This window comes from Mytilus edulis, chromosome 7, assembly GCF_963676685.1.
Source record: "Mytilus edulis chromosome 7, xbMytEdul2.2, whole genome shotgun sequence".
NCBI classification, from domain to species: Eukaryota; Metazoa; Mollusca; class Bivalvia; order Mytilida; family Mytilidae; genus Mytilus; species Mytilus edulis.
This window is the reverse complement of record NC_092350.1, coordinates 74,537,664-74,556,848: the sequence shown is the minus strand read 5'-3', so window position 1 is coordinate 74,556,848 and position 19,185 is coordinate 74,537,664. Positions and strand designations below refer to the sequence as shown.

At 31.2% G+C, this 19,185-nt stretch overlaps 1 protein-coding gene across 1 annotated transcript; it reads right to left on the bottom strand.

Annotated features, from left to right (window-relative positions):
- Positions 1-2,614: 2,614 nt before the first annotated feature.
- On the bottom strand, positions 2,615-11,735 carry LOC139482196 (uncharacterized). Its single transcript, XM_071265897.1, has 5 exons — positions 11,564-11,735; positions 10,195-10,473; positions 9,241-9,473; positions 8,773-8,989; positions 2,615-6,751 (listed from the first exon to the last, which is right to left on the bottom strand). Exons 2-5 carry the CDS (start codon positions 10,466-10,468, stop codon positions 3,072-3,074), a joined length of 4,404 nt encoding a protein of 1,467 aa, XP_071121998.1. The 5' UTR covers positions 10,469-10,473; positions 11,564-11,735; the 3' UTR covers positions 2,615-3,071.
- Positions 11,736-19,185: the final 7,450 nt, after the last annotated feature.

Sequence of the window (19,185 nt, the reverse complement as noted above, 5' to 3'; positions counted from 1 at the left end):
TCTTAAAAATGTTTTTCTTCTGAATGCATATATACGTATTACATCTGAAGGTTAATAAGATGTTCGTATAAATATCTAGAAGTTGCTATGTTTGCAAATGCATTTTTAAAAAGAATTTAAAATGAAGATTGTATAATATTCTTTTCATGAAAACATTTTAATATATTCTCAAGTTCAGAACTGTTAATTTTTAGTTGGATCGATGATTCTTTAAGCACATTATATCATCACATTCATTTATTTTTTCTACTTTTTCTAATTGAGTTTTTAGTAAATCGTAGAATATTATATTACATCGGTTAAAATAATTGGAAGTAAAAAGACAGGTTAACTCGGGTGATACAGGAGAGATATATTTTAGATCTGTCGGTAAGATCACTATAATAATTAGCATTCACTGAATTTGTATACACATTCCGTATAGTGCTATATTTACTATATGCGTAGGAACTATTTTTCTTTAAAATCTGTACTAAAATTCATGGATGTTTATGCTTTCTCGGGGCAGATTTGATGGTGTTACATCGTACAAAAATCAACCAAAACTATTGTGGCAAGGAATTTTGCTCATATGGACTGTTTATCACTTGCAGTGGGATGGACATTTTTTGCTCCGCGTTAATGGCATCGCTTTGACTTTGAGACAAAAAACAGCAATACAGCGCTGTTCATTTGCTAATTGTGTGGTTTTTTTTTTGCTGGGCCTGTACTGATTTTGTGTCATGGATGGATATCATATAATCTCTGTTTTTCAATTGTAATACCGATTTCAGTGTATGTAAAGCACTGAAAATGAAGTCATGAATTTCGTTACCAAAGTATCTTAGTTATCTGTTACGTATCTTTTACGTAAAGCTTCCATAAAACACAGATTTGTTTTAGAAGATTCGTTGTATCTGTATTAACTCTTATCAGTAGTAATAAGTTTTTGATAAATCAAACATATACTAGTTTTTTGTACAGTTATGAAAACGTATGGTCCTTCAACCTTTCGATAATAAGTGCTCATAATCTGGCATTGTAAAATACTATGCTTTTGCAGACTGCTTATGCAACGCAGTTGTGTGTATACTGATTGATTGTTTGTTTTGGGGAGAAAATGAATCATGCATTAGTAGTATTCGGATTTAGATAGCTTTCAGTCAATGCGAGTTCTCTGAGATCTGTACTTTGATTATTTGTGAAATCTTGTCAGTTTTGTTTTGTTTCAAACTTACCTGATGAGACAGTTGAAACTGATTTTCATTTCTTTTCTTATGCTCTGAGGTTAGGTCTCTGTCTCATGTTAGTTAAACATGTTTCTTTCACGTGACATTATATATATGTGCCTTTCACAAATTAGAAACCTGCTTCTCAGTTGATTATAGTTAATTGCTGTCTGTCATAATTGTTTTGTCATTAATCAAAGTATTCTTTTAACTATTTCACATTTTGTAATGTCAAGGCCTCTTTTATCGGACTTAACAGAATTGGTTTCGATCATTGTTGAAGTTTTAAAGGTTACCTTTATCTATGTCATTTTGACTCTTGTGGATAACTTTGGCAATCATACCACTTCGGTTTATGTTTATATTGATATAAATATTGGTCTGCAAAACAAGTGTTCATAGAATTACCTAACTAAAGTAAGCTCTACGTTAAAAGTTTCAGTATTCACACAATTTGATGGTAAACAGCTTGTCTAACCCTTCTGGTGTTATCACTGATAATCGGGTCACCATTTTTTTTTAAGTATTTGATATTTTAAAAGCATGTCCTTAGCACCACTGAGGAAACCTAAGATTTCGAAAGTTCATCCTGTGAAGAAAACTTTGTACCGTTAATAGTATTAAAGGGTTCTGTTTTTCATATCATTGAATACTTTTAAAATAATTTTTGAGTGGTGAAGTAATTATCGAATAGTCTTTTAAAAATTTTATGTTAATTTATCTTTCAGTTATAATACAATTACAAATGATCTCCTTGATTCAATCATAGAAATACCGTGTACCAAACAAATATAATATAGATGATTTATTATACGAAAAAAGCAAATTATAAACACATGTTATGACTAATGCAATTATAAAAACAAAAACAAAGATAAAAGAGCAGAAACGTCGACGGAACTACAAAAATGGTCATATGTCTCCTTTGTTTGTTTAGCGAATGAAACTTAATAGCGTAATTAGTTTCATAGTAACTAGCACAAAAATTATATTTATAGTTTAGAACTATGTGTATTAATGTTTTTTTCTTTCTTAATAAACTCATTATAGATGCTCTTCTGAAGCAATTCATGTACATTATTTATTACCCATTAAACTATATGCTTGAAAATTAATTTGTGTTATAAGTACTGAACATGCTGAATAGAACATCGTTCATCATCAAATGGTGCGTTTGATATGTTGTGTATAATCATCGACTCACAAATTATTATATACCTTCATTAGTTCCACACTCTATTTGCAATGACTTCATACGTTATAAGACTTTCTTTAGATATATTGCATATTTCTTCTAATGCTAATTTATTTGAAAACAATGTATGTACCACAGAAGATATTACTTAGTTGCGTTTTTATAATGAATAATAAAATGTTTGACCACTACTATATTTAATAAAATACATAGGCGATTTACCTTTAAAAGGCGACTTAAAACTGGGTATATGTATAGAATATTTAACATTAACAATATCCAAGTAAACCTATTATAAAATTTAAACTTAACACTCAAAATTCATGATATTAACCTTTTCTCTATCAGTGATGATATTTCAATAAAGGAATTGGATTTGTAATTTTGTGATAAAACAAATATGCCATGTTAAGTTCAGGGTTTGAATAGTGCAACTAGAAAATACATTCTAATTCATGTATATTCTTAATATATACGATTATGTTGAATCACAAATAATACGAATCATTGTATAATACGCTGATTCTGATATATTACATGCACGTTCTTTAACTTGAGTATAAATCAATGATCTAGCAAATTTATCGATGATGGCATTGACTGGCTATACAGTCCTCGCACGGTCGGTAATTTATTCCATCGAAAGTACATGCTATTAAAAGTTTACATTAATTAAATCTTTGCAAAAGAAATAAACCTTTTATAGATACAGTTATACAGACAACATCATAACATAGACCTATAAAGGTAACTACATTTTGTATATAAATGATGAAATAGGCAACGGTTTCGTTAATAAGTTCCATTTTATTTAGCATATTTCGAAATAAAAATACTTCTTGGAAAGTATCGTAAAAGAATATGGTTTCAATAAAGAGCAAAATATAGAGAAAAAAAAATTTGAAAAAAAAATGCCATGCAACGGAAGGATTTTTATTTATAAGGATTCGTAAAACCTTCAAGATTTTAAAATGCAAATGCTCACTTAAGTGACGAAAAAACCCCGATCGTCCACATATGTTTAGTAAAATCAAATATGCACACCCAGAAAAGACATTCATATAAATATGAATACCGATAAAAGTTATAATGAATGTTGAAAAAAGTGACATCATTGAATAATTTAATAGCGTTCCAAATATAAATAATAGTCTTGGCAGTAAAACAAAGGCCCAAAGCCCAAAACATATACCATAGACTGGGAAAATAATAAAGACAATGCACTTGTATAAAGCGGAAGTTAGTACTAACCATTCTAGGTTGTATTCTTTGAACAAAATTGTAAGTTTAACATACACTAACATGCATATGTACAGTAGAAAGAAAAACACGATTATGTCTTTCAACACAATCACTATTGACCTGACAGGATCACTAAGAGACATAACATGTATAATTGCTATCAAATAAACACATTTGTAAATAATTTCAAAAGAATATGTGTGTCTGCATAATAGCTTTTGACAGAGTGACATAACTATATCAAAACACAAAACAAACAAAATTGACACTAGATGAATAACATATAACTTTGGAAACTTATCGCGTAGATTTTCTACAGTTTGGATGTTTTGAGATAAAATATACAGTTTGTACGAATTAGGACAAACAGCATTTTGTAAGTAAATTGAAAAATCATAAGATTTAGTGTTAAAGTTAATAATATATGGATTATTATTAACATCATCGTTTAAAAAGCCGGGTGAAATGTAGAGAGGAGCTAAACAAAGAGATACCACCAGTAAGAATGTTAGGATTGATATAACAACTAATACCCACATTCTACGTTTCAATGCATGCAATAAATATGTATCGAGGAAAAGTTTTAATTTGTTCGAACTTCGTTTAGAAGCTACATCAGTTGGCATGTAACCATTGCTGTTATAAAATAAAGGATTAGCACCTCTTTCCAAAAGCATTTGAACAGATTCTATGCTTTCATCGTCACTTTTGATGTTTGCAGCAGCATGAAGAAGGGTGTTACCTTCCCTATCTGGAATGTCAATTTTCTTTCGAAACTTTACAATGGAAAAACATAAGAAAAGTATGTTCATGCAGGTGACATATATCAAAGAAAATGAGGACGGGTGCCAATTTTTCATATTTTCTGGCATATCATTCGCGTGATCCTCTTCTTCAAATGAATGCCTTTTCTTTTTACAAGGTTTCCTGCATTTTGTATGTGGAAATTCTTTTTCACGATGATTTTTTTCTAATAAAGAGCTAGTTATCCGTCCACTGCTAGAAAGATGTAAAGGTGTTTTCCCATCGAGGTCAACTAAATGAGCATTTGCACCTTTACTCATAAGAAAATCAACAGCTTCATTATAACATAAGATAGATGCTAGATGGAGAGGTGTCCAGCCATTGATATCTCTTTGGTCAACAGCATATACAATATCCGAAAACTGGGGAGTTTTTGAATCATTTTGATCTGATTTCTTACACCTTGTCATCGCGGTTTCAAATATGATGTCCATCATTGCAATGTCATTATTGTAAGCAGCAAAATGGAAAACCGACCAACCGTTATTTGAAACCCATTTTATGTTACGACTGCTGAGCAGATGTTTTGTTTTAAAAATGTTTGAATTATATACAGCTGCATGTAAAGGATTTTGCTTTGAATCATTTTCCACTAAAAACGCATGAACTGTCAAATTCGTGTATGTTATTGCGTAAAAAAGTGGTGATTTCCTATTATAGTCTGTAAAATTCATTGCGATTCCATTTCTCATTAAAAACTCAATTACTTCGGTATTTCTTTCGTTAAGCACTAACATTTGTAAGGCATAATGACTTCCAGGAGAATTTACATCAGCACCAGCATCGACCATTTGTTTAATAATTTCTTTGCAACCGCTTAATAAAGTTAGTGGGAAAATAGACTTATCTGCGTGAACAAACCTATGTTGTTGTTTCATAGACATGCTTTTCCAAAAATAGTCAAAGAACTGAAGACAACTATTACATATTATCCAGTGCAGAAATGTCTTTTCTGCAGGAAAAACTACCATGTACGTTTCAAATCCTTGTCTTATTACAGGAGTGAAAAACCTATTATCGCAAACAGTTTTACGAGTGAGTTCCGATTTCATGAGCGTTTGCTTAGTTATTATGTGACCACGGTCGATTAAATTAAACATCACTTTTAAAAATTTGTCTTGTTTAATTGGTTGGCTCCATAAAACATGCAAAAAAAAGCCTTTTTTTAGATCGTCTATAAATCGGCAGGCTAGGTGGAAATACGATTTCTCTTCTAATACTATAACATTTTGGTCATCGTTAACATTGGGTGAAATGACCCTGACTCTTTGCATAAGAAAGTCATTATCACAACATTTTAAAAGAACACATATATTCACCTTTGAGAAATGAACACTAATTGCTTCTAGAAAAAAATCATGTACAAAATTAATTTTTCCAAAAGACATGTCAACATATACCCCTTCAACATAATGCAGACTGTCAAGTAATGTCTGTCTTGAAATATTTCGATGTAGGCCACATGCTTCGGAAATCATGCCTAGAATACGTCCGCTGATGTTTCTTTCCTCTCTTGAGTTGTCAGAAACAGAAAAGATATCTGTACTTAATTTTCCAGAATAAATCATACATATAACTAATGAACAATATACTACTTTGTTTCGTTTATGCAATTTTGCAATTTCACCATTTACATAACAAAAAGGCTTTCGAAAGAAACTGGATTTTCGTTTAAACAGTTCACCACTTGTTGTAAAAACATGACATAAGAGTGGAAAGGCAAAGTTTGCTTTACAACATTCTTTGCACTCCTCGTAGCTAAGATCATTTTGTCTACCAGTGCAAATTAAATGATTCTTCAAAACTGACATTTTTTCCTCGCTTAAAAGACAGTTGTCTTCATTGTCTAAATCAATGATATAAGCATTTTCGCTAAATAGGGTGTTTGTTTGCCTGAACTTTGGATCAGTTGCCAAGACTTTTCGCAATGTACAAATTAGTTTCGCATTATGATCAACAAATAATGTCTGTAGTTTCGAATCCAGCCGTTCCCACTGATATAAACACGTCCCGTTTATTGAGTATTTCCCAACTACATCGTCTATCACAAAGATTTGTTTTTTGTCTTTGCATCGATAATCCAAAATGTTATAAACAGATTCCACTGGGACTACATCGTAACCTTTAGAATGGTATTTTAAGGCCGCATTTCGAGCAACTGCTGATTTACCTGAGCCAGAATGACCAATTACCATGACAATGTTTTCAGATTCTAAAATGTCATATACCTGTTTTGTAGCTCTTGTCACAAAATAAGGTTCGTCATCTTTCCTCCATACGTTGATTAAATCATTTATATTATCTGAAACATTATATCATATTTCTTAACAATTCACAAACAATAAGATAATGTAATAATGGGGGTGAATTTCAAAACGACTACAAAAAAAGAAGCTTGTGTTATCAACTTTTTTGTCCATTAAATATATATAAAACTGATACATCATCTCGCTACAATTATATTATTCTTCTTAATAGCTTATATGTATACATATTTACGATGATATCATACCATTCAACATTTTCAGCATCCACCCTCAAAAAATTATAATATGATGAAATCAAATAACTTTATGTAAGGAAATAGATGGTTTGAATACTCTTATACTATTTTAATTGTAGAAATATTAAGTTCACTTCATACTCTTATTTTCTATGCTTTCTTCTAACACAATTATGTCAGTAAATTGTAATCATACTTATATTATTGAGAGAAAACAGTGAAATAGATACTAATAAGTTAACGGTGCAACCTCTTTACAACTGACGTTTTATCTAGTGAATGCACGATTTACTTTATTCAGAAATTATTTATTTTTTGTTACCTGTGAATATTAGTCTTAAGCTCGTTAACATTCAGGTTTGACACAGGAAGTGCATTATGTTGAATACTTTTAAAGGGACACTAGCTACAAGATATATAAAAAATCAAAAGTATGATTTTTATTATTCAATCATTAATGAATGTGAGAAAGTGAAATAATAATTTGCTTTTATCAGCTGAAATGATTCAATTTTGTCAAATTAAGCTAATAAACTTTGATAATGAATTATTCACTTGCAAGTGAATAATTCGACCTCATTAAATCCTTGTGAACTCTAATTTAACCCCGTAGAAAGAGATAAAATAACACGCATTCACTGTCCGTGAACGGGTATTTAAAGAAAAAGAATGTCACGTGGAAAGTGAAACAAAGGTAAATAATTTGATTAACTGATTCGATCCACACAAAATTATTATTTTAAAAGTAAAAACTACCATAAACATACATTTTTAATCTATATTACAAAATTTAACAGACCTATAAAAATCCAATTGCACGAGTTGCTTAATCTCTTTATATCTATGTTTATGTTTACATCTCTTATATATTGTCATATAAGGTCAATTCAATAGTTAATTAGATAGCGTCTTGGCTAAAATTTACACGAAACGAAGCAGGGTACATCTTATCGAGACTATGGGCTGTAAATGATTTAATTTATACTTTTGATAGTTTAGAAAAATGTTTGACATTGTCATAAACAAAATATGAGAATTTGAGTCAAATCGGTGAACATGAATTTGGCAGCTAGTGCCCCTTTAAAGTTAACTTTAATAATTTGTTGATCTTTGAAATATCACTTTTAATTTACAATATAAAGTGATAACTACATTGTATAACAAAGGTACTTATTAGTTAAAAGAGATAGTTGTCTAAAAGATTTATTCTAATATGAATTATAAAATCTGAAAATGATTTTTATCAAGACTTTTCAAAACAATGCCCAATATCTACAAAGTTGTTTTATTTTATTGAAAAAAAGGTACGCATAATGGGCAGACAAATTCGTTTGAAATTGAAATCTGACTGAATAAAGCAATTGTCTTTTCTTCTTGTTAAACAATGAAACTTTGCAAAGCTCTGAACAATAGTAATTTGCAAAATGATCACCAGAAGCACAAATTAAAGATTTTAAACATTGTGTACAATATCTCCCAGCTTCCTTGAAAAAACGATATTTAGCTTGCCAATGAGACAACTCACCACTCACCACCAGAAACTTAGAATGTAAATGAATTAACGATTTGTTGTGTAGATCTAACATACTTTTAATCGGTTTCTCTGTATCCAGAATTTATTTTAAGATGATAAGAGCACAATTATATCACACAATTATTAATACAGTGTAATGATGAAAAACAATTTACAGATTCATCAATTTGATTTTGCCCTGACACTTGTATCGCTAGCATACCGCTTTTTTTCCAATGACGACCACATGTTCCTTTAAAAAGCGCTTTTTGTATTTAGTAGTATCTTAATTTTACTTTAAACCAACCTGAAATATTTTTTGGTAGGTTTCCATCCTTGTAATAGTGAAAGTCACCTCGAATATTTTCTAGTTGTAATTCAGTTCGCTTAAGGTCATTTTTGATTTCATCGATCTCGGTAGACAAGGCTGCAACAATATCACCATTATGAGAGCCATCCAAGTCGCAATGCAAAATGTCTGTAATGTCAATAGGGCTATTTCCACCATAAACAAATTTTATTGCCTAAAAATTGCAATGCAAAATTTAATTAAAAATTTCAAAATGATTATGGCAAATTGTTCTTAACATATTCATTACATTTACATTTAAAAGAAAGTTCAATAAATAATTCAAATATAAGGTTTTGGGATAATCATATGCATGATAATAGTCTGTCTTTCAGATTCTTTGCCTGAATATATCGTTTTACCAACACAAAGAAAAACATTTAAAACACATTTTCAATAGCGCAGTTTTCTGTATAAAATACAAACCTCGCTCAATGCTTTCCATTTGTTCTGAAAATCAACGGTATGTAAGTTGTTTTCAGTTGAATGCGCTATCTCATTGCGATAATACTTTATCGTTGCTAAATAAGCCCCTGGAGATAGGTCATGAGGATGAGGTAGATTATCCCATCCTGTTACTGGTGGGAATATTCCTGGTAATGGAATGTTCCGAAGTAAACACACCATCAAAGTCACATCAAAATGGGCTGATGACGTATCTAAAAAGGAAACAATAATCTGTTTTACCAGTTATCAAATAAATGTGGAAGTGATATGAATTTCATGACATTAATTCATAAACCGCTATGGCCTATATTATTAGGCACGCAAATTATGACTGTCGAAATGTAAGAGTCAAGTATTAAATGCATTCAGTCATTACTTCTATTTTTCATTAATGTTCATTTTTAATCGGAACTCTAACATATCAAATATTTTCAAATATTTGTCCATTCTCAATAAAACGGTGGAGAATTATTTCAATATCAAAATGAAAGTAGAGGTAAGACATCACTTGATCATGTTGTATCTACAAATCAGACATAAGGCAAGAGGACATTTTTCAAGTTTTTATGCAATGCAAAAATACCTGTTGATGAGGACAAGGGTAGTTTATATACGATATTTTATTCACATAGTAATTGTAAAGGTACTAGGTCTGATCGTTTGATTATTAATGTGTCCGATAAAGTGTGTGAAGTTCAATTTTTTTTAGAATTGGATGTTTGTCAAAGGGTCTCGTAAATATTCTTTAAAAATATTATGACAACTAAACGAGCCAGATGCATTCTAATGAAGGTGTTTGGTACCACCTTAAGTAACAGGTGAAACATCCTGTTAAGGCTCCTAGTTTTTACTACCACTCATCAAATATACTAGACTTGGTAACAACACTTGGGAAACACGATATATAATACCAAGTTACATGAATATACATACCTGTAGATCCAATTGGTACTGGAGAGATTTTGGCTGGCCATATTGTTCCAGGTATTCTCTGAAGAATATTTAGTTGTGCAGCGTTGATAACTTTCCATGTTACAAGTTTTAGAATCGTAGTTGAATATCTGTTGATTGTGGTAGCTAAGCTTGAAGGTTGTATAAGCCCGTCAAAGTAATTGCGCAGTGCGTCTGGTACAACTCTGACATTCAGCATGCAAAATTTCCAGTAGTTTTTCTCTTCTACACTAAGTCTCAGCGTAGACACTGCCATTTCCTCTACAATAAATTTTAGTCTGATATGATATAAAGTTATGTATTGCTTATCAAATATATGGCAATGTACTAAAGGTGGAAAGCAACAGACAGTCAGTTCTCAAATCTACATATTACGTCCAATGGCATACATAATAAGATACAGTCGTGTGTCCTCAGACATATTTGGATAAGGTGCCAACAACAACAATTTCATGAGAGATAAAGTGAGAAGGTCATTGTCTAACATGAAACAAAAAGTAAAATATTAACAGGTTGTATGTAATAATTGATCGATTAATGTTTGCTATAATGATCAATGTAACACTATTTATTATATGAAAATTATAACAAATAAATAATAAATAGTAAATGTTCTGAAAGACGGAACGACTGAGACAAGCCATCGTTGCTCCTTTTCAAGTTCAGAACTACGAAATTCGTACGTATTAGGTTTAGGTAAATGCCTTTTAAAGAACCGTGAAAAACAATTTGCATGGGGTAGATTATATTGTATATAGTTTAAGCAACAGTAATTCATCTTTGTTAGAACTTAGTCATGTGTCCATGCACGAATTTAAAGCTAATAATAGTGCTTCTTTAGATAAAAGTCAAGAATGTGACAGTTGTTTTGCAATCGTTAGTTATGTTTGAGCTTTTCATTGCGACATTTTATATGGGACTTTTCAATTTGATTTTCCCTTGGAGTTATTTGTGTTATTTGCACTGTATTTTTTTTACCATAATGCAAAGTACTAATCTCCAAAGAAATTGAGTGTACCGAAACATATGTTTTAGTCTCAATTCATATTTAATCTCTATAGATTTGTTAAAAACATTTCTAGTCCGTTGTATTCCTAATATGATCATTTTAATTCATTTCATATCTGACATTGTTCATGTTGTTGCACTAGTTTGGTCATGTATTTGACTAGACACTTTCAACTTGGAAATGTCTTACACTGAACGGGAAATCGAATTTTCTAATTGAATTGATAACAGTGAGCAAAATAGAATAGAATATATGTAATTTTAAAAGTAACATTGTACCCACGTGTATATACATTTTGTCCACAAATTGGTACAATTATCTTAAGTTTAAAATCATTCTTACCTCACTTAAAATCAATTAATTGGAAGCAGAATCTTGAACATACATATCAAAAAGTGCGTCCATTGTACAAGACATGATTTTAAATGTCATTCGATTACATGTTAAACACAAATTGGATGTTCATTGCGTTCCTTTCAAATGTGTATTCATCCGAAACGTCTCATATTTAATGCATTGTAGAAATATACTAAATATAGTTTACATTAATGTCATTTGAAATAAAATCAATAGAAAATTTGAACAGAATTAATGAACTGTGATAGACTGAACTTTGAGCTGACAGGTTATATCATATACGTTATCTTTTCTATCAAACATTTATGTTGTTGAATGGATTTAAATGCATATGATTCTTCAAAATAATTTCCAGTTGTTATGTAAGCACATGCACTTCACAAATTAAATATTTGTAGCTGTATAATATTTTATATAGTTCAAAATGTGTTTTCAGTCAAATCAAAATCAATAGATCTGTATTCAATTCTAAAGATCAGAACTGTCATTTTTTGAAGAAAAAAAAATGGATCGATAATTTATTGCATTAAATTACTTTTAAAGAGTTTTACAACACGCTATGTCACGATTTTATTACAAAAAAGTAAATTACAGAGTCGTATATTTATTTTTTTAAAATTTAAAACGTTCAACAAATTAAACCTTTTTAGTTTTATGTTTGTTTTAGGATGAAATACTTTCAAGCCAGAAAGTTGAAGCAAATTAGAAAATTTTAAACGCTTAACTGCAAGTGTTAATCTTTTCAGTGTTGATTTTAATTTCAGGTTGTCATGAACATGAGAATGGTTTGGGGAATGAATGTAGGACATAAAGTGACAGGACAAAAAGTCTCAGACAAAAAGTCACGGACAAAAAGTCACAGAACAAAAGTCACAATTCATTTTCTTTGAATAAAAGACGCTTATTTCTACAAAAATATTTTTGTATTTTTCTTGAACTATTGTATATAAACCAACTTTGTAAACAAAATTTATCAAAAAAATATCAAAGATGATCAAATAATTGTTAAAAAAACATTTTTAAGTGGGTTGGCACTTAAATGGCGTCATGGTGTCAAGAACTCTTTTTTTTGCATGATTAAAATTAAATAAATCTTCATTTTTTAAGAATAATGACACATTTCCTTAATTTTAATATGAATATATGTGTTAAAAAGTAAATATTTCAAGATATTTCTCTTATATTCAAACAATTGTCAAGAGATTGTATGTAAAATTGAGAATGGAAATGGGGAATGTGTCAAAGAGACAACAACCCGCCCAAATAAAAAACAACAGCAGAGGGTCACCAACAGGTCTTCAATGTAGCGAGAAATTCCCGCACCCGGAGGCGTCCTTCAGCTGGCCCCTAAACAAATATATACTAGTCCAGTGATAATGAACGCCATACTAATTTCCAAATTGTACACAAGAAACTAAAATTAAAATAATACAAGACTAACAAAGGCCAGAGGCTCCTGACTTGGGACAGGCGCAAAAATGCGGCGGGGTTAAACATGTTTGTGAGATCTCAACCCTCCCCCTATACCTCTAACCAATGTAGTAAAGTAAACGCATAACAATACGCACATTAAAATTCAGTTCAAGAGAAATCCGAGTCTGATGTCAGAAGATGTAACCAAAGAAAATAAACAAAATGACAATAATACATAAATAACAACAGACTACTAGCAGTTAACTGACATGCCAGCTCCAGACTTCAACTAAACTGACTGAAAGATTATGATTTCATCATATGAACATCAGGCACAAACCTTCCCGTTAGGGGTTAAGTATCATACCATCATAACATATATGAGAAGAACATAACCCGTGTCATGCCAACAACTGTTTTTAGAATAAATGTGTTTAGTTCCGATGCAAAGACCTTATCAATGACTCAATATTAACGCCAAAATATGCAATCTTTAATGACTTGACAACAGTATCGTAATTATATCCCTTCTTAATAAGTCTATTCAAAGGTTTTGTAAGTTTCTGAGGTGAATACTGACACCTTTGTGCTTTATAAAGAATATTACCATAAAAAATTGGATGTGAAATACCTGAACGTATTAAAAGTCTGCATGTTGAGCTATATTTACGAATAATGTCTTTATACCGATGATAAAATTTAGTAAATGTTTTGACTAGTTTGTGATATCGAAAACCCTGGTGTAATAATTTTTCAGTAATACATAAATTTCTCTCGTTAAAATCTAAAACATTGTTACATACACGAGCGAATCGTACAAGTTGAGATATATAAACACCGTAAGATGGTGACAAGGGAACGTCACCATCTAAAAACGGATAATTAACGATAGGAAATGAAAAATCATCCCTTTTATCATAAATTTTAGTATTCAGCTTTCCATTAGTGATATAGATATCAAGATCGAGAAAAGGGCAGTGGTCATTGTTAGTATTAGCTTTATTTAAAGTAAGTTCAACAGGATAAATTTCATTAATATACATACTGAAGTCGTCATTATTGAGAGCCAAAATATCATCCAAATATCTAAAAGTATTATTAAATTTGTTTATCAGATGTTGTTTCGATGGGTCTTTGCTTATTTTTGTCATAAATTGTAACTCATAACAATACAAAAACAGGTCCGCAATAAGTGGTGCACAGTTAGTCCCCATTGGAATTCCGATAATCTGACGATATACGGAATTCCCAAAGCGAACAAAAATGTTATCTAGTAAAAATTCAAGGGCATATATAGTATCAAAGCATGTCCAATTAACATAGTTTTTTTGTTTATTGCTACTAAAAAATGACCTAAAAGAGTTTGAACATATATATTCACATTCTGATTTTTTGAATGCCCATTTAATTAGATGTGTGAATTTTTTCTTAATGAGAATGTGAGGCAATGTGGTATACAGGGTAGAAAAATCTAAACTTTGAACAGATTCAAAATCACCAATATAAGCATGCAATTTATCAAGTACTTCCAACGAGTTCTTGACACTCCAAAAGTAATTTATTCCACTATTTTCGAAGGCCTTATTTGAACAATTTATTATCAGGTTTTTAATTGTACCAAGTGTGCTGGTAAGAAGAATAGACAATTTAGTAGTTGAACAATGGCTTGAAGACGAAATAAATCTATATTTGTAAGGGGTTTTGTGTAGCTTCGGAAGCCAATACATAGTTGGGACTTTCATTGTATTTGGCTCTGCTTGTAAAGCGGTGCCTAAAAGTTTATGTTTGTTACAGATTTCGTTTTCTGAAAATGGAGTCAGTTGGAATGTTGGTGAATTGGTGATTTCCTTTTTCAGAACCTCAATGTAAAATTTACGTCAAACAATAATAATATTATTAGCAGCTTTATCTGCCGGGACAAAAACAAATTCCTTGGCTAGTTCTTTTAGTTTATGTTTGATACGAGAAATAGGTTTATTGTTGTAAGGGTTTATAATAAAATGTTCTTTAAAATGTTGAATACGTATATCAACTATCTTCATTACTGAATTAAAAAAAGAGTCCAAAGATTTTTTGTCAGCTTTTTCCCGTTTTATCCATTTCATACAGTAAGTATGGAGTGAGTCGTGGATGATATGACGACACTCATTCCAATTAATAATTGACGGGGGACGATATTTAGGTCCTTTACTGAGGAATGATTTTAACTCTCGGTCTTGAACGATGTTAAGATCTTCTGTTATAACATGGGAAATGGGGCCATAAATATATTCGGAATTACTGCAATTACATGAAGTAGGTGTATTTTCACTGATATTAACATCTTTACACAATTGACTATAATTAAACACAAATTTCCGGGTAGATTTCTTGTAAATATAACAAATAAGAGGTAGCTCAGTATTGTCAAAATATCCAGGAATTTGTTCTTTAACAGAATGGTCGTTAAATATACCGGCAATATTTACAAAATCAAAGCCTTTATTGACATACTTAATTTTAATAAAATGTTTTTTATGATCTTCAGGGCGATCAATTTTGGGAAATAATTTAGAATAACAATATGCCATTATAATTTGAACAATTTCATACTTAGGACTGCTATATGAAATTGTGTTGTAATCCTCCAAAATTTTATTTAACTTATTAACCGGTAACGAACAGAGTTTTGTTAACAGATAATGTCTGCCGTTGTTTTTTGAAATAGAAATTAGGTCCGAAATATTGGTATGATTGGCCCGAAATCTTCTTTGATTGCGATTTGTTCTACGACCGTGAGAACGTTTTTTACGAACAGTTTTAGAAACTATATCCAAAATGTTAACGGAATTGGTTCTAGATATATTACCAATTCCCATGATATTATCATTTAGACCGAGAGGGTAAACTGTCTGTAATTTTTTAATCCAATTTAATTCAATTATTTTCCGTGATCGTACAAACTTTGAATGCGATTCACCAGGCTGCTTATTTACTACTTCTAAAGGTTGAACTGCTAAATATTTAAAAGGATGGTTGTGCTTCTTAAGGTGTTGGTAAATGATACTTTTGAATTTATTGGGTCTTTTAAAACGATACAGATGTTCTTGAGTGCGTTTAGATAAATATCGTCCAGTTTCTCCTACGTACTGAATACCACACCCCGGTTTGTTTCATGTGAGTAAATAAATAATACTGTTTGTTTTTCAAGTTATATCAGTTTTAAAATTTAAAGAAAATGTGCGACCATTAAACGTGGACCTTACCGTATTGTTGGTTGAAAGACGGGGACATGTAAGTCATTTTTTGGCATGACACTTATCGATAGAAGGGTAACCACGTTTTTTATTGTTAAAAATGTTAGCGATGGTAGTATTTTTAGATAACCGATTTTGAATATTGAGACGTGTGGATACCCTTTGAACAAGTTTAGTATTTAGTAATTTTCCATTTCTAAGCTTCATAATTGTTTTGTTAGTGAATTATATAATAAAGGAGCAAAGATTGGCGTCCAGAATATGAACCAGCATACAATAATTGAAGTATATAAAATGGATAAATTGTTCGGCTAAAAATGTCAAACGCTATCAGTATTAAATAGTAGAATGGGGCTGAATATTGAAATACTACTTTTTGATAAATATTCCTAAAGTAATGAATTAGAGCAGTTCTCGCTCGGACACACACTCCATAATCTAGTATATTATATATTATGTGACTTTTTGCTCTACCAGATTTGTGACTTTATGTCCTGTGACTTTCTGTCCGTTTACCTGGGGGAATATGTCAAAAAGGCAACAACCCAACCAAAGATTATATAACAACCGAAGGCCACCAATGAGTTTTCAACGCAGATAGAAAATCACGCACGCAGAGGTGTTCCTCATGATCAGCTGGCCCCTAAATAAAAATGTGTGCTAGTTCCGTGAAGATGGACGTCATATAAATGATCCAAAATTTAAAAAAACATATCAGTTATTTTGTAATGTCAAGTTAAATTGCACAATCTTCGCCTGAACTGTATTAAACCATCGATCATCTGTATCGACATCCACCGTTGTCGTGTCAATTTGTGATACTTTAATAAAGGATGATAACGAACGGCAAGGATGATATCATGTTTTGTAACATAAAGGTTCACAAGGTAACAGACCACAAGAAGACATGTAATCATATCCGCAAACATAATTCTGACCAGCCTTTTTAATGGTGCATTTTTTCTCTCTAAGAGTAACGGCAATCACACATGTTCAGCCTTTACTTTAACCATAGCAATGATTGCACCCATCATCACCAAAACTCAAAGCTAGAAGGCTACCACAATCGAGCAGTTATGTGATGTTTTGAAGAAAAAAAAACGTTTATTGTAGTTGAAACTCTAAATATTCAAGTTTCAGGTGGTTATTACACTTTTAAGACTTGACCTGCGAATTTCATGAATGGGAAATTGGCGTCATTTGTTTTTTCCGAGTTCCATAATGAAATGACAATCTGTAATTTAACTATTGCGAGTAACTCATATACAAACAGAAGTATGGTTTGTTTCGAATGTTTTCTGTGTTTCAAATGTAGGATTTACAACAATTATTCCAGTTTCCAAATGACCTACCAATATTATGCCTTCATGATAAAAAAAGATATTTAAACCCTCTGTAAATATCTGTTAATACTGAAGGCCAAATTCAATCAATTCTTCAAAATAAGTATTCAACCTAAAATTTGTTTTAATGATTAAAATATTGTACGAGTTCCGCAGAACCCATGCAGTGTCTCGCTTACTTTTGTTGTTAGTCGCAGGCTCAATAAAAATGGTAAAAAAACATCAAAGTTTTTCCTCTAGATACTATCTTTTGATTTCAAGGAGCTTCTGTCCTAGTTCGGTAAAATTCAAGGATAGCTTATGAATCTAATAAATAATTATTGTTTTTAAACTGCAGACTGTATGTAATGTTCACTGGAAGAATTTACTTCTGGATATTATCTTATGATCATAAACAAGCTTCTGTCCAAGTTTGGTAAAAATCCAGGATATTTTGAGAAAGTTACTAAAAATTTAAAAACTTTTAACAACAAATGAATGTAATGTTAACTGGCAGAAAATAACAAACTTCTGTCCACGTTTGGTAAAAATCCAGGATAGTTAAGACAAGAGTGCACACGCTGAAATGTCTCGCCTTCTATACTAATCATTGATATTATGTTGATAGTCCTAAGTATAAAGCTTTATTACAACTGTCTCATAAACTTAACATTAACCAAGATAACTAAACAAAGACCAATGAACCATGAAAATGAGGTCAAGGTCAGATGAACCATGCCAGGCAGACATGTACAGCTAACAATGCTTCTATACAATATATATAGTTGACCTATTACTTATAGTTTAAGAAAAATAGACCAAAACACAAAAAAATTAACACTGTGCAATGAACCGTGAAAATGCGATCATGGTCAAAAGAAACCTGCGCTACTGACATAAAGATCATAAAATATTTCCATACACCAAATATAGTTGACCTATGGCATATAGTATTAGATAAATAGACCAAAACTCAAAAACTTAACTTTGACCACTGAACTATGAAAATGAGGTCAAGGTCACATGACATCTGCCCGCTAGACATGTACACCTTACAATCATTCCTTAAAACAAATATAGTAGACCTATTGCATATAGTATGAAAATAACAGACCAAAACACAACAATTTAACTATAACCACTGAACCATGAAAATGAGGTCAAGGTCACATGTCATCTGCCCGCTAGCGTATACACCTTAAAATCATTCCATACAACAAATACAGTAGACCTATTGCATATAGTATGAAAAAAACAGACCAAAACACAAAAATTTAACTATAACCACTGAACCATGAAAATGAGGTCAAGGTCAGATGACACCTGCCAGTTGGACATGTACACCTTACAGTCCTTCCATACACCGAATATACAAGCCCTATTGCTTATAGTATCTGAGATACGGACTTGACCACCAAAACTTAACCTTGTTCACTGATCCATGAAATGAGGTCGAGGTCAAGTGAAAACTGTCTGACAGACATGAGGACCTTGCAAGGTACGCACATATCAAATATAGTTATCCTATAACTAATAATAAGAGAGAATTCAACATTACAAAAAATCTGAACTTTTTTTTCAAGTGGTCACTGAACCATGAAAATGAGGTCGAGGACATTGGACATGTGACTGACGG

What these genes read in the sequence shown, in the direction of transcription:
- LOC139482196 (XM_071265897.1), bottom strand. Translation starts at nt 10,468, where the DNA reads ATGGCAGTGTCTACGCTGAGACTTAGTGTAGAAGAGAAAAACTACTGG. An exon ending in AGTACCAATTGGATCTACAG is followed by an intron (nt 9,474 to 10,194) that starts GTATGTATATTC and finishes TTTCCTTTTTAG; the next exon opens with ATACGTCATCAGCCCATTTT. An exon ending in AATGGAAAGCATTGAGCGAG is followed by an intron (nt 8,990 to 9,240) that starts GTTTGTATTTTA and finishes TGCAATTTTTAG; the next exon opens with GCAATAAAATTTGTTTATGG.